The 16,429-nt window shown below is 41.1% G+C and overlaps 1 protein-coding gene across 1 annotated transcript in view; it reads left to right on the forward strand.

Moving 5' to 3' along the window:
• The window catches only part of LOC144783270 (uncharacterized), a 1,224,061-nt gene that overhangs the window by 39,482 nt on the left and 1,168,150 nt on the right, over positions 1-16,429 (forward strand). The window contains exons 2-3 of the mRNA XM_078662335.1: positions 3,465-3,959; positions 4,713-4,816. Of these exons, the coding sequence (XP_078518461.1) occupies positions 3,465-3,959; positions 4,713-4,816 (599 nt within the window). The remainder of the gene's footprint in view (positions 1-3,464; positions 3,960-4,712; positions 4,817-16,429) is intronic.

Raw genomic sequence — 16,429 nt, forward strand, 5'->3', positions numbered from 1 at the left:
TGACCCCTGCCTGTGAAGGCACGCTTGATGTGTGTGGAGTGTGTGCGCGAGTGGGATTCGGGTTGCTGTTCAGGTCTCCCCGTGTGGTTGTCCCAACCCTGCGTGTTTGTGTGTGGTACACACCTGTACATGTGAGTGCGTACGTGTATCTGGATGTCTGACGTCGGTGGAGTTCAAGTGACTGAGTAAACAGTTAGGAGAAAGGAAATGGAAAGATTATTAAAGAAAGGCAAAGTAAGACCAGAAGGACAACAAGCATTGAAAATGCAATAGGTCTCGCATTTTATTAAGTTAAAGTCATTTTCTTTGCAAAGAAAATGGCTTTAACTTAACAAAAGGCGAGACCTGTTGCATTTTCAATGCTTGTTTTAGTGATGGTATCTGGTTTCTCAAACAAATACGAACATCCCAAAGCCAAATTGATATCTCTTATTTACTGTAGCCGTTGGATGTTCAATCCATTATCACATAAAAGGCAATCTCGAACTACAGCCCCGTTAAGCTCTGCTTCCTTATTTGTCCAAATTGAATACCAAAGAGCCAAAGGGGTGGCATAATGAGGTCCTGGACATACTCAAGGGCTAATTCTTGATGCAGGGAAAAATGAGGAGTCAAGGGTGGGACCTACAACAAGTGTCTGCAAAATCTATTTTCCTCTACTTTTCCTAGACCCTACATCTCTATAAGCCCCAATCCCCCATACCATATGTCACAGTTGGAAGACCTTTCCTTTTATACATTTCTAAAACAGGATCCACTTGTTTTCTACCAATACAAGCAGCAATATTATTCCCTATTGAAGTTGCCAATTAGAGCATATCAGAACACTAACACTCCAGATAGACCTATTTTTTAACCCCTTCATGACTACCCCATGGTCCTCTTTAAACGCAAATTTCTCAAAAACAGCCTAACAGATTGACACCAAATAGCAAAATGCATGTGTTCTGGCTAAAGTTCTTTCTGCCAAATTTGGTGTGATTCCATTCAGCCATTTTATTTGCATTGCTTCCCAAAATTTCCTATGGGAAATAACAAGGGAAATCAATGTTTGCCTCACCCCCCCCTTTACTGAGCCCCAGTTGATGGATCACCACAAAGTTTTGAAGGAAGGAACTTTTTTGGAAAGTTTTGGCAAATTGCACCAATGTTATTTGTTAAAAAAATGCTCTTCCTATGTAGACTATGACCTATTAATACACAGTGGTGACCGGTGCATGTGTAATATATATTTTATTGTAATCTATATAAATAAAAATGTAAATGTTTGTTTGTTCAAAATCTCAAATCTCTGAAAGTTCTTCACCGACTGCTTTGAAATTTTGACAGAACGTTGCATTAGAATACGCGCGTGTTTTTATATTCCCAGCATTGGATTAGAGTACGCGCGTGTCGAATGCGCGCATGTTTTTAATCGAAAGCCCGAACATACACATGAAAATGTCAATGTTCGTTTGTTCAAAATATTAAATCTCCGAAAGTTCTTCACCGATTGCTTCGAAATTTTGACACAACGTTGGATTTGATTAAGCGCGTGTTTATATATACACAACGTTGGATTTGAAGACATGCGTGTCCAATACGTGCATGTTTTTAATCGAAAGGGCGAACAGACCCTATAGATTGGGTTGCTGCGCAACAACTACAATGGACGCATAGAGACAATAGTCTACATCTATTAGGATGGACAGTTGGTGTCAGTATGGCAGACCGGGAAATGGGTGGAGGGAGGGGGGAGGAGTTGGTTAACTTTGCAACATTAAGAAAGGACGCATAGAGACAATAGTCTACATAGATTAGGATGGACAGTTGGTGTCAGGATGGCAGACCGGGAAATGGGTGAGGGAGGGGGGAGGAGTTGGTTCACTTTGCAACATTAGCGTGTGTTTATATATACACACAACGTTGGATTCGAATATGCGTGTGTACAATACGTGCGTGTTTTTAATCAAAAGGCCGAACAGATCCTATCGATTTTTTTGCTGCGCAACAACTACAAGGGACACATACAGACAATAGTCACAAAAACATATTGTATACCTACAAGCATTGTGAAATTAAACATAATAGAAACATGCACTTACTCTTTTCTTTCTCTTCCATTTAACCAGACTGAGCCACAGAAACGCATGGCAGGGTACAGCTAGTATATATATAAATATATAGATTTTTTTGGGGTGGGGGTGGCCCTTCAACCACATTTTTTGAAAAGCAATTCCCTTTTCTGGTTTGGAAGGTTATTCACTAAATCCCATAAAGAAAATACCTCCCTTTACCCCTTCTCAGCCCTAAACCCAAAACCTTCCTTTAGCTCAACCACTACCTCAACCCTAAAAACGAATTATCTCTTTTTACCTCTCTTTCCCAGTAAACCTTAAATACCCCTTACCTCTACCTGCCCCCCAGCCATAAATAACCTTATCCTCTTTAACTTTACTCTCCCCTGAACTAGTATTGTCTTAAGTATTTATGGGACTGTTCAAGACATATTTTGGGGCCCTCCGTTTATGACAACTTTTATCTTCCACTGTTGTGGTAATTATAGCAAATAAACAGTTGAAATATGACTTTTCCAGGACCCTGCAAATCCTTACGGTGACGCTGGGCAAAGAGAGACAGGGTAGAGGTAGTCAGAGAGAAGAAGAGAGGTTCAGCTACAGAAATAGACAGAGGTGAGCCAGAGAGAGAAAAGTTCACTTTCCCAGGGAAGGCGAGGGCCATGGACAATTGCCCACTTTGCCGATGACTTAATTAATCTCTGTCTGGAACCCTAAACACCCCTAGCCTCCCTTTACCTTTATCTGTCCCTGAAACCTAAAACCCCTTACTTCCCTTTACCTCCAGCATTCCATGTACTCTAAAAACCTATTACCTCCTTTCACCTTCACCACCACTAAATCCTAAAAAACTGAAAAACTCTTTCTCTCTTTCCGCCCCTGAACCCCCAAAATACTTTACTTCCCTTTACCAGCGACTGTGAGATAACGACTATATACCATTACAAGCCTACAGGTGTTTTTTTTGTTTGTATATTATCTTGGAAGGGAGGTAAGACCTGTTGAGGCTTTATTATTTTATCTCTTCCCCCATTAGTTAACACATATGTTTAGAAGGACTAAAAGAAAATACATGTTCCCGGGCATTCGAAAGGAGACACTTGCTAACAAATAACTTCTTGCCTAATGCTGTGTTACCCAACTGAAGATAGTTAGCAGCATACATTATTCACAAAGGGATTCTTCAAAAGATGCACCACGGTTAGCAGCCGGAGGAGATGAACATGGTAATTCATTTGTAGATCTAAAGGTCAAAAAGCAGCAATGAACGAGATTTAATTGTCCCTGACAATGTAGATCATTGATTTAGGGGAGAGAGATTTCCGACACCATAACGGTGACTCTCTTGTTTAAACTGTCACTTATTAAAGGCTGATGATTTTTAAAGAATATTAATATTTAACACAGCAAGGGGTGTTAGATAAAGCGACAAAATCCTCTGAAGGTTCCCCTGTCAGTGACTCTTGCCTTTGTGGAGTACTCGCCGCATTTTCCTCTTCCCAAATGGGAGCGCTTGACCAAATCGAGAAGGACAGCCTGGGACGCTTCCATATTCTTCACGCCACTTTGTTAACCGTTCCATTCGTACTGATACACTGTCACAACCTCGTGCAGACCTTCTCAGCTGCCATCCCTGAGCACCACTGCCGCCCATCGACCAATAACACTGCGGTCATCAACGGCAGCTCTGCCATTAATCTTACAGGGGAACTGCTCGTGGTTTTCATTCCTATGACAAAAACTCAGACGTTTGAGCGGTGTCTACAATATACTTCCCCTCAGTGGCAGCTGTTGCGGACCAATGCCACTTGGTCGACGGACGACTTAATGCTGGACACGGAAGCTTGCCAGAATGGATGGGAGTATGACCAGAGCACGTTTACCTCCACCATCGTCACGCAGGTAAGAAAGGCACCGCGTGAATCACTGAGATCCAGGGCACGAGTCCTAAAAAGAGAAGTGGGGGGACGCTGTCACCGGAAGTGACGCCACGACAGGCAGTGGAGTCACGAAAGGTGCGCTTCGATCTCGTCCCAGAGCGGCCAAAGAGTGAAGTCCACCTGTTTGGCAGGGGGGACGGCGTCCACCCGGTAAAATAAGCGGGGGGGGGGGACGCCGTCCACCCGCGTGGTACCCCGACTCGAGCCCTGCTGAGATCCAAACAAATAGTCTTCTTTCATGTCACCTGCGCACAAGAGACCAACAGCTACAGACGCCGCTAAATTTGCTACATGTTCTAGCACTTCTACAGGCATACAGCATACTCTTGCCGTGACTAAATATTGCTCCGCAACATGCTCTGTTATGGTCAGAAGCTGCAACGGTGATCGAGATCGGTCTTTACCCTTTCACCAAACAGAGTTTGCTCCTTAAAAATCGGAGTCTGGTATAAATAACTATAATGAAACCTTCAAAGAAAACAACAGGCAAAATCCACATTGCGCGTCCATATTAAACGATTTAATAAAATGAAACTAGAAAAGTCGAATGTGTGACTGTGGAAATGCGTCATAGAAAGAAGTGAAACCTATAATAGAGCATGGAAGTTTCATATAAGGTCCAGGGTCAGCTCATCTGGCCTAGTTGTAGGTTAATCTGTTGTTACCTCGTCGTCCGAAGCTCTGTCTGATGCATCCATCTTTGTATCTTTCCTAGTGGGATCTGGTGTGTGATCGCCAATCATGGAGGGAGTTTGCACAGTCCATCTACATGGCAGGAGTGCTGATCGGTGCATTCGTCTTTGGAGGCCTTGCTGACAGGTGCGTGCAGCTGCTTAAACATGAGCCTAACTGGAAAATGCAAGCACATGTGTATGAAAATATGCACGATTCTAGGATTTCATATGTTTCTTTTTAATGATCAGTTGAAGCTGCAAAGTCTAATAATGATAAATAATACTCAGATAACTCAGTCCTGGCCAATGCAATGCCCTGAAGAACTATAGGGCAATGCTATTAAGGTGAGACCCAGACCGATCAGGGGTACATTATTCCTCTCCCCATAGCAAGAGGGCCCCAAGTCACTTCTTTACCCTGTCCCCCGCCCACTTCTGAGGAAAGATCAAGTGTGCCCACTGAGTCCATTGGTTCATTCCACTGTCCTTCTTTGCTGCCTCGTAATTCGTGGTCTTTGCCGAAACGTCTCTTTCTTTCAGGCTGAGGCGCACCGGTAAACTACTATTTCCTTATGCTTTGTTTCCGCAGCTCTCAGGTTTGAGAACTCTTTTTTAAAATTTTGACTTTAGGAGTCCCTCGTCAGTGCTCGTCATTTTCAGCGCACTGTGAGCAGTTTAAGTTTTATTTTTAATCGTTTTCAATGGCGGCGGTGGGCGCCACACATGGCGTGCCCTTCTGGTGTTTATTTTCTGCGCGCCATGCGCGCTTTCTCTTTTATTTGTTTGCCACAGTGGTGGCAATTTGACCTTCGCCGTCCCTCGTCAGTGCTTGTCATTGGGGTGGTGGTGGGCGCCACGCACACCACTCGCGGCAATGGAGGTCGCTTCTGGTGATTATTTTCTGCACGCCATGCGTGCTTTCACTTTTATTCGTTTGTCACAATGTATGTGTGCCTCAAAGTGTGCATGCGCCTGAACCTTGACAGAGGCAGCCATTTTTAGGTTGAGCCTGGGCAGTACATGCGCTGCTCTGGTGAACCATGCTATATTCAGACCCCCCAGGATATAGCGGCATGGATTGGCAAATTTAGCGGCACAAAAATGAAAATTTAGCGGCACAAAAATGGAAATTTAGCGGCATTTAGCGGCATTTTATTTTGTGGTTTTTGCAACACCAAACACAGATATCTTACTGTTTGAGTTATTTGACAACATGGAGCTATGTACATTTTGTTTATTTACAATTCAGCCCATTTGTTTTAGTTAAAAGGCATGTTCTCTAAAATATATAACCTAGTTGGAAAACATGCCCAATTAGGCAGTATTTACTTTTTGGTTTTAAATCTAAACAGCTATATTGAAAATGTATTGCACTTTTGCCTGTAAACACCATTGTAATAAAATGTAAATGAAAAATGAAAAATAAAAGTAAGTGGTGACCATAAGCGTAAATATTTAGAGCTGAGAGAACGTAACCCTGCCATTTTAAGAATTCTAGAAGACTTTGCTATTCTAAATGTTCAGCCGATTGCATGCTTGGGTATATCTTTTGCAAGAAACATTTTTTTTCTGTCCCTGTATCATAAATGCATCGTGCTTACATTGAAGACCACCTGGAGACTTGTGCATCCTCGCAAGGCATTCTTCATACATTGTCTCAGTTTTTTTTTGTGTTGTCAGAGTCAAATCTTTACCTTATTTACAGTGGTGAAGGCACTTGACCAATTAAATTGAAGGACGCTGTAAATCCAGAAAGTGCTTGTTAATATTATTTAGAGTTTTTATAAAGCGAAATACTCATCCTAGTGGGATATCACTTCCTGACGTTTCGGAAAGCATTAGTAAATGATAACGAAAAATAAACCCCGGTCCCCCACCTGCATAAATTAAGCACTGCCCCCACTAGTGTTTCAAATTCCATGCTACATCAAAACTATCAGACCATAAAAGTCTTCACCCCCTTGCCTTGAGAGCAACGGTTCACACTGATGATTAAAGAACCGTATTATATCAAGCTCACAATAAAAAATAAAAAAAACAGCGAGCCGTAGAGCTATGCCATTCAGGCTTCTTCTATCTAAATGAAAGTGCGCCTCGCCATGACAGCTTTTCATTCCTGCACCGCCATAATTTACCAGGTAAAGCACATTCTTTTTAAGTGCTACTTTGCTCTTCCGTGCGCTCTTGCATCTTTTCTGCTTTTGTGTCATCTCAGAGTTGCGCTCCGCTTTTAAAATCAAAATGAATTCGCTGACAAATGGGACTGGAAGATAAAATTACCACCAAGCTGGAGTTTAAATTGCGTTATACAATAAGCCAAGAACTATGAATCAATAAAACATTAAATTATTATAATCTCAAAGGGAATAATGGCAGAAATGCACTGCGGCTGATTAGATTGCGCCGGCAAACTACTACTCCGGCTTAAGCAGGGCCCTCAACCGCTGCAGCCACAGAGCTGTCATGGCGGTGAAATTTGTTTAAGTTTTTAAGGCTATTCATTTAGGAGAGCGGTGGCGCGACAACAGCGAGGGCCAGTGTTTCAAATATCAGTGTCTCGTCACACAATTGTATCTCAAATGAGGCAGCACCACAAACACACCATCGCATTCATCCCGGGGAGAGGGCAGAGATGGCGCACGTTATCCGCCTTGGCCGAACCACAGCGCTTCCCTTTCGGTCGGCCACATCTCCACTGCCCCCCTCCCACCCGGGCAGCGCTCTTCCCTATGTGTGCGGCGGGCGGACTTACCTGTGTTCTGCTCGCCCTGGTCTCTGAGGAAGGGTCTTCGTGTGTGTCGCTGCCGCTTCGTGCGCTCTCACCCTCTTGCTGCTGTGGTGCTGGTCTTCTCCCTCGCTCGGCCACCGTCCTCGACCGCAAATCATTCCTGGGTCAATCCTGGGGGGAAAGGGAAAATGGGTGCCTCGCGCTCCTTCTTTTAAGGCGAAAACGGGCGGAAAGACGGCGAAAACGGGCGGACGGCAAATTTCGCGGGCTTTTTTGCAAATATCGCGGCATTTCCCGAGATCGGCCGATTTCGCGATTTTTTTGCAAATCGCGAAATCGCGATAAGCTGGAGGGTCTGTATATTGGAGTTTGTACTTGAAGCCCCGCCCACTCTCCGCCCATATTTTTCATTGGCTTATGTCATTGCCCTTGGTAAATGCTGGCTTCTGGTTCATAGACTTGTCAGTCCCTTATCAGTACCACCTTGTCTTCATTTGTAACCTCCCATGAGGACTGGCCCTTTTACTTTGCTTGTTACACTGTATGTGTTATTTATTCTGTAAGGACTATTTTCTTTAATTAATTTCTCCTACTGCAGGCACCACATGCGTGCCTGCAACATTCAGTGCACCATGTGCACTTTCACAGGGCTCTCTTTCAAAAAAAGCATTTGCCTGTCAACTTGACAAAAAAATGCTTATTGAGGAAAAACGCCCCATACCGGGTTTTCACTTTATTAGCGGCCGTGGACCTTTCTTTAGGCACAGCTCATCCAAAGAAAGGGGTGTGGCCTCTATTAACTTGAAAGCGCAGCATGGGGTGCTTCACTTGCAAACAATAGATCTCGCATTTTAAGACTTTGACCTATTGGTAATGTAAATGACAATGCCTTTTATTTTTGCAGGTGTTTTTTTCACACATAAATACATAGCATTGTCATTTTCAATGCCAAAAGGTCAAAATCTCGCAATTGCGAGACCAATTGCATTGCAAATGCTTGTTTATTATTATTATTGCCAGACTGTTCCAGGCGTATGAGTCGTGAAAGGAGTTCATTCAGATTTGTCACTGAGATTTTCTTAAGGATGTTTACACGAGTATTTAATAATAAGTTTGGTCTATGTGGAGTGGGAAACGGCCACTACAACGCGGCCCTTTCCACGAAAACCTTTACCACGCATGAATTACAACGCATGCGTGGTAACAACGAGAGGATTTACCACGCATACCTTTACTACGAAATACGTAGTAAAAGTATGTGTGGTAAATGAAAAAAAAAGGGGGTTTGGGGGGTCTTCCCCCAAAAACTAAAAAAAGCGTGGGATTAAAAAGGGGGGTTGGGGGGTCTCCCCCACCAAAAAAACCCAAAAAACTAACCTGCAGTGCCGAAGATCAAGCAATCAGCGTCGTTAGAGAGGAAACGGAATTAAACTTCCACTTCTTCTTTACGATGTACGACCACCGTAACCAACAAAGATGGAGAGGAGACAGTTAAAAAGGTAAGGGGAAATTTAATTAAAAAAAAATGTAAGGGTTAACGGCAGGGGTAATTATAAGGAGTGGAGACTGGGGGCGTGTAAGGGGAGAGGTATAACCTTTAACAAGAATATGCCCTCACCATGCATAAATTAACAACGAAAAACGTTGTTAATCTATGCGTGGTAAAGGAATATTAGTGGTAAAGGTTTTACGTAGGGTAGTGAGACAAAATATCGAAATTAAAATATCGATATACAATAATATCGATGTTTTAATTTCGATAGTATAGAATATCGATGTCCAAAATATCGACAGACAGAATATCAATTTTTTAAGGTATGTATGTCACTAATATCGAAATTTACTAATATCGAAATTTTGTTTAGTGTTATGTATTTTATTATGTTGATTATATGTTTGTTAAATATGTTTTGTAATGTATGTTTGAAAATTAGTAAATTTGTTTACATTTTGCGTTTTAGTATCAGAGCGGGTTGTGGGTTTATAGGGGAATAGGGTGGGAAGTAATTTAATAATAATTAATTAATTAATATATGTTTGTAAATATTTTTAATTAATAATTAATTTGTAATTAATTACTATTAACTAATTAATTAATATATTTTTGTAAATATTTTTAATTAATAATTAATTGGTAATTAATTAATATGAATTAGTTAATTACATTAATTAGAGTTAATGTTTTTATATATATAATTTTTAGTTATTGTTAATTAATTAAGTGGTAATTAAATAATATTAATTAGTAAATTAAATTAATTAGAGTTAATGTGCTAATATATTTACTTTTTTGTTATTGTTAATTATTAATTAATTGGTAATTAAATAATATTAATTATTTAATAAAATTATTTAGAGTTAATGTGCTAATATGTTTAATTTTCTGTTGTTAAATAATAATTAATTGGTAATTAATAATTATTAAGTGATTAAATGATGTGATTTATTTATGTGTAGTGAGTTGTGTGTTTATAGGAGGATAGGGTGTGATATAATTAAATGTAATTAATTAAAGAGATTGTATTTATTTATTGGTATTTATTGTTAATTAATTAGTAATTAATAGGTGTTAATTAGTTCATTTATAATTACATCAATTTAGTAATATTAATTGTTATTAATTGATTAATTGAAATTTATATTAATTGTGTTTTTTTATATGTGTAGTGTGTTGTGTGTTAAAGGGGGAGTAGTTTGGGAAGTAATTTTTACCCCCATGCTATCCAACGCTTTCCCTACTGTTGCACCCTCTGGAGTGGGAATAGTAATTTAAACCCCACGCTATCCAACGCTTTCCCTACTGTTGCACCCTCTGGAGTGGGAATAGTAATTTAAACCCCCTACGCTATCCAACGCTTTCCCTACAGTTGCACTCTCTGGAGTGGGAATAGTAATTTAAACCCCTACGCTATCCAACGCTTTCCCTACTGTTGCACCCTCTGGAGTGGGAATAGTAATTTTTACCCCTACACTATCCAACGCTTTCCCTACTGTTGCACTCTCTGGAGTGGGAATAGTAATTTTTACCCCTACGCTATCCAACGCTTTCCCTACTGTTGCACCCTTTGGAGTGGGAATAGTAATTTTTACCCCTACGCTATCCAACGATTTCCCTACTGTTGCACCCTTTGGAGTGGGAATAGTAATTTTTACCCCTACGCTATCCAACGCTTTCCCTACTGTTGCACCCTCTGGAGTGGGAATAGTAATTTTTACCCCTACGCTATCCAACGCTTTTCCTACTGTTGCACCCTCTGGAGTGGGAATAGTAATTTTTACCCCTACGCTATCCAACGCTTAACCTACTGTTGCACCCTCTGCAGTGGGAATAGTAATTTTTACCCCTATGCAATCCAACGCTTTCCCTACTGTTGCACTCTCTGGAGTGGGAATAGTAATTTTTACCCCTACGCTATCCAACGCTTTCCCTACTGTTGCACCCTCTGGAGTGGGAATAGTAATTTTTACCCCTACGCTATCCAACGCTTTTCCTACTGTTGCACCCTGTGGAGTGGGAATAGTAATTTAAACCCCTACACTATCCATCGCTTTCCCTACTGTTGCACCCTCTGGAGTGGGAATAGTAATTTTTACCCCTACGCTATCCAACGCTTTCCCTACTGTTGCACCCTCTGGAGTGGGAATAGTAATTTTTACCCCTACGCTATCCAACGCTTTCCCTACTGTTGCACCCTCTGGAGTGGGAAAAGTAATTTTTACCCCTACGCTATCCAACGATTTTCCTACTGTTGCAATATGTGGAGTACGTATATATATTAATTTCTATGTAGAGTTTTTTATTTATTTTAAATGTATATGTATTAGTTTTAATTTTTTAATTATGTTTTAATGTTTTTATTTAATCTTTGTAAAATTATATGTATTTTTAAATTATTTTTACATTATTATTTATACATTTAAAAAACAATATTTTTAATTTCGATATTTTTGTACTACGATATTAATTTTTCGATATTTTTGTACTTACCTTTATGAAGATATAACTCCGATATTTTTGATTTCGATATTTTTGTGCCGATATTTTTGTATGTAGATATTCTGTCTGTCGATATTATGTCATAGATTCCTACGTAGAAAACGAATTCCGTTGTAACACATGCGTGGTAAAGGCATGCGTTGCAACGGAATTCGTTGTAACGACATACAACCATGTGGAGGCATATTTATCTATCCTTCCATAGTTTGAACTGCACCTTGATCCATTCCTTCAACATGTAGGGGCAACCCTTGTCGCTCTAGAGAAGGAGTTTAAAGTCCGGTCAAGTCATCAGACATAGAGTAACAAACCACTTTGGAAAACAGGGTTGTAGCTTAGCCAGTGATATTCGGGGGGGGGGGGGTGAGTGAGTCTGAGATTTCCCATCCATCCCGCAGTTTACCCTACTGGGAAAGAGCCATCGTTAAGCAGGGGTTGGTGGTTGAATGACCAACATCGGGAGGGTAGACATTTTGGTTGTTAACGGGGATGAAGGAAAGAATGTTTTTTTTTTGTTTTTTTTTAAAATAATCAACATTCTTGAAGCCCCTCAATTCAATCCGTTCATTTTGTGGTGTAGAGGTAGACCTTGATAACAGCCAGCAGAAGAATTGCAAGCTGGGAATATGATGTTTGAAATTGTTGACTGTAGGAAACTATCACCTGCTCTTTACAGGTTCCAATTAGAGAGCTCTAACGTTTGGGTGCCTGTTGCAGTGATGTGTACGTAATCTTTTTTCAGGTCATAGGTTCCAATGCCAGATAGACACCTTGGTGGGCAAATGCACCAGCTGCACAAAACAAATGTCTGAGATATGTCTTGTTTGTGTCTGTACATGCATGTGCATGTTTACCGTCATGGCTATTTCTTATGCTTTTAGGTATTTGATATATGTAATCTTTCGATCCTTTTCATTAACATTTATAAACTCAACTACAGGAAGGAGAAAACTGACCTCTGTGAAGTGGGCAAGTTACTCGATTTCTTTTTCCTCTTTCATCCAATCCAGCTCGTGGTGCTAATTTTATCGGGGACTTTAATCTTCACCCCTTTAAGGAGTGTCACTTGTATTACTCAGGCGACCCAGACGGTCCTTTGGATGATCAGGTTCATGTGAAGCACACCACTCTAGGGTATATGCTAAACGACCTGACTTGCCCACTTTAAATTGGGGAATCTTTTCTCCCAAAATGCTTTGGATCAGTTGTCCGAAATACCTACATTTAAAGGTCAAGGTGGTGGCTCTATCATTGGTTATGTATTTTTACAGGGTTTTTTTCCCGTTAATTGTCGCGTTTTGCCCTGGTCTGGTACTATTATAGTGATAATAACCCCCGACAACAATTTTCAACTGGGATAAAAAACTGGAAATCACTGACGTCTACAAAACCTTTACTAAGACTAAGGTTTAAGGGCGTGGGATAAAATTGGGGAGCGTTATTCCCGAAGAATTTAACACCCTTATGATTCAAGCATGCTGGGGCGCCTTTGGTACTCACCTTGAGGCTGATGCCTCTGACGTCTTTGAGCACATAGGCGAACATATTAATCCACCCTGACTGTACAAAGTGCAGGGAGGCCCCTCCAAACCAGGCTGCTTGGTTGATGAGCACTGCGTCAGGACCTAAAAGGCATTAACCCCTTCGCTGCTAGGCCTCCCCCCCCACGCTAAGAATTTTTTGGGCTATTTGGGGTAGCTCGCGCTTAGGCCCCTGTACTTTTTTGATCACATAAGGTATCCGTGCCAAATTTGCGATCTTCTCTTCCAACATCCTGGGGATTCTAAAAGTACCCAAGGTTTGTGGATTGCCGTGGAGGGGACCCAGAAATTAGCTAAAATACAGCTACATTTTGTTTTTTTGGGGAAAAATGCGATAAAGTGCTGCAAATGAAAGTGTCTGGGTTTTTCCCTGCAAATGGTTTCTAAAAAGGGTTTGTAGGGCTGAAAAAATCATTAACCCAGTTTCTAGGGGATGACAGACTTTTGTAAGGAAACCAAAATTGTTTACACCGTTTTGGCATTTTTCTGGGACATAGCCTATTGTTGCTATTTTTTGTGCTTTTATTCTCCTTCCAGTTAATGGTAGAAATGGGTATGAAAGCAATAATGCATCCTGGAAAGCTATACATTTTAAAAAAGTAGACAAAAGTCTAAATTCAGCAAGGGGTAATTTCTGTAGATCCTTCAAGGTTTCTTTATAGAAACTAACAGTTAAATATAGGAAAAATTGAAAATTTGTGGAAAAAAACAGCCTTTTGTGTCAACGTTTTCACCAGTAACTTCTTCTAATTATAACATCTCTTTAAAAGCAAAATACCATTACATCCGCTGGACCTTACTGGTTGTAGGAATATATAGGACTTGTAGGGTCACCAAGAACCCGACGAACACAGAGCCAAAAACTGAGCAGTGGCTTGCAATTTTTTTATTTTGTACAGGGTATATAGCAATTATTCTTGGAAAATGAATACATGGAAAAATCGGTATGAAAGACACCTATGTATTTCTGAAATGGGAACAAAATATAGAGTCAAGAAAAAGTAGATATTTGCACATTTGCGAAATTGGGAATACTCCTACTAGCATGAGAATTATCGGTCATTTTTCAAAATGACTTCTTTTTTTACACATTGTCTTTCGTTTGGAAGGCATTAATGCATCAAAAGTCAATAGGTATTAAAAGTTGATTTAAAAAACGGAATTACCCTAAGTCTCCCGATAAAAATGGTACCTCACTTGTGTGGGTAGGCATAGTGCCCACGACAAGAAATGGCTCAAAACTCAACGTAAACACACCACATTTTCACAATGAAAAATGACCCTTTTTTTGCTCAGTGCCTAGCTGTCGTTTTTGAACCCTAACTCTGCCGGCATCTAGGGAAACCTAGCAAACCTATACATTTCTGAATACTAGACACCCTGGGGAATCCAGGATGGGGTGACTTGACTGGCTCCCACCAGGTTCTGTTACCCAGAATCCCTTGCAAACCTAAAAAATTGTCCAAAAAACACATTTTCCTCACACTTTTGTGGAGGAAAGTTCTGGAATCTGCGTGGCTCCACAAATTTCTACCCACCCTGCGTTTCCCAAAGTCTTTCTAGAAAAATGGTACCTCGCTGTGTGGGTAGGGCTAGTGCCCGCAACAGCAAATGGCGCAAAACGCAACGTGGACACACCACAATTTGACAGTGAAAAATGACTCTTTTTTGGCAAAGTGCCTAGCTGTAGTTTTTGAACCCTAGCTCTGCCAGCACCTAGGGAAACCTAACAAACCTATACATTTCTAGACACTGGAGAAATAAATACTTTATTGTGCATGGCTATTTAAAACCTTTACAATATAAAAGAGAGAAAAATCGGTTAATAAAACATGAGTCAAGTTTGTGCGTGTTAAGACGATGATTCCATCCTTAAAAAACATGGTGAGGTAGCAGCAACAAAATTAAAATAGGCTTAACATCATGTTAAACGGCCTGTTTATCATAAAAAGTTAAGCAATAAATTCTTCCTCGATGCAGGCCAAGGGGTAATATAGTAAAGTGCCAGTGTGCAAGAGAGAATGGTTAAATTATAATAACATTTCGGGGTGTCCCTAGTGTATAGTCAGTGATAATCGATGTAAGACAGAGTCAAGGTGTCACACTAGAGCTTGGTCTTCAGGGGTACTGTTGGGTTCATCCTTTAGTCATTTTACGGTACTACTAGATTTTGTTAATTTCATTCAATGTTTTGAAGCGGGCCTCAACTGTTTCAAGGAATTTTACCGTTCGGCAGCTCAGTTGGAAATCATCGCCTTTGAAGCAAGCGAGCACTGCTTGCCTGCAGGTCCGTATCTTACGGATGTTAAAAAGTGGTCTCAAGAAGAAGCGTCGTTCTTGGATGAGTTTGCTACAGATAGTGATCAGATGAACTGTGTTTTCTTTGCCGTTCCCGCAAAGTCGGCATGTTGTTGGTGGGTGTAGCCGTAACCATGGAGGTAAGTGGGCCGCTGACGGCAGTAGCCCTAGGCGAAATTTCAGGAACTTCTCTTTTCTTTTTTTAGTAAAGCCTATCTGTAGAAAAGTTTGGGGCGAGGGCATGGTATACGATTGAACTGGGAGCCAGCCGTGAGCCCGCTTTGATAGAGCGGCTTTGTCCTGCAGCAGTGATTGTTTCCGGACTGTCTTGTTGACCACCTTTTTGAAGCCTCCTGTGGAGCCTGAAAGTTCCCATAATTGCTGTAAGCCAAGGTCGTCGATGGCGGCCTCCAAATACCGCCTTGCTGAGCAGGTTTCTTTATTTTGAAGTTCCTTCCACAGGAGAGCATTTAGAGTTTTCGGGTCTCCCCTACTCACTTTATGCCAGGTTTTTATGTAGGCCCCCTTGCGTGCCAGCTCTTCTTTTTGTAGCACCAAATTCTAATCTCATTTGGGCAGGCGGTGTATACCTTGGAAGGCCGAAGATCATACGAAGCTCCTTTGCTACAGTTCTGTCTACTAAAGAAGCGTCCCTCCCTCTCATAGATTCGCTGCCGTAAGTGATGGCTGGGATTAACTTTGCCTGAATCACCTTTATGAGAGGAAGTAAGCTTGGACCTGAAACTGTGTTTTTTAAGTTTCTGACTGCCTCCGCAATGGTTAACCCTCTCCTTTTTATGGCTTTACATTACGGCGTGAAGTTGCCCTTGCGGTGTATGATGACCCCCAGATATCAATATTCACAGACCATTTCTAGCTTCCTGGATGACAAGAGCCAGTTCCGTGTTACTTTCTTTTTAGGGAGGTTAATGCACATAACTTTGGATTTTTCACGGTTGATGGTAAGCCTGTTAGCAGCGGAATATCTTGAGGTAATGTCCAGCAGCCGCTGCAGGCCAACAGGGGTCCGGCTGAGTAACAAGTCATCTGCATAAAATAAATTTGAGATCTGGGAACCCCCTAGCTTTGGTGCATGCGAGTTGGATTCATTCAACAACGTAGATAGCTCTCCCATAAAAAGATTAAAAAGTATTGGGGTAAGTACACAGCCCTGTTTTACTCCTGTGTTTGTTG

This window comes from Lissotriton helveticus, chromosome 9 (assembly GCF_964261635.1).
Source record: "Lissotriton helveticus chromosome 9, aLisHel1.1, whole genome shotgun sequence".
Taxonomy (NCBI): Eukaryota; Metazoa; Chordata; class Amphibia; order Caudata; family Salamandridae; genus Lissotriton; species Lissotriton helveticus.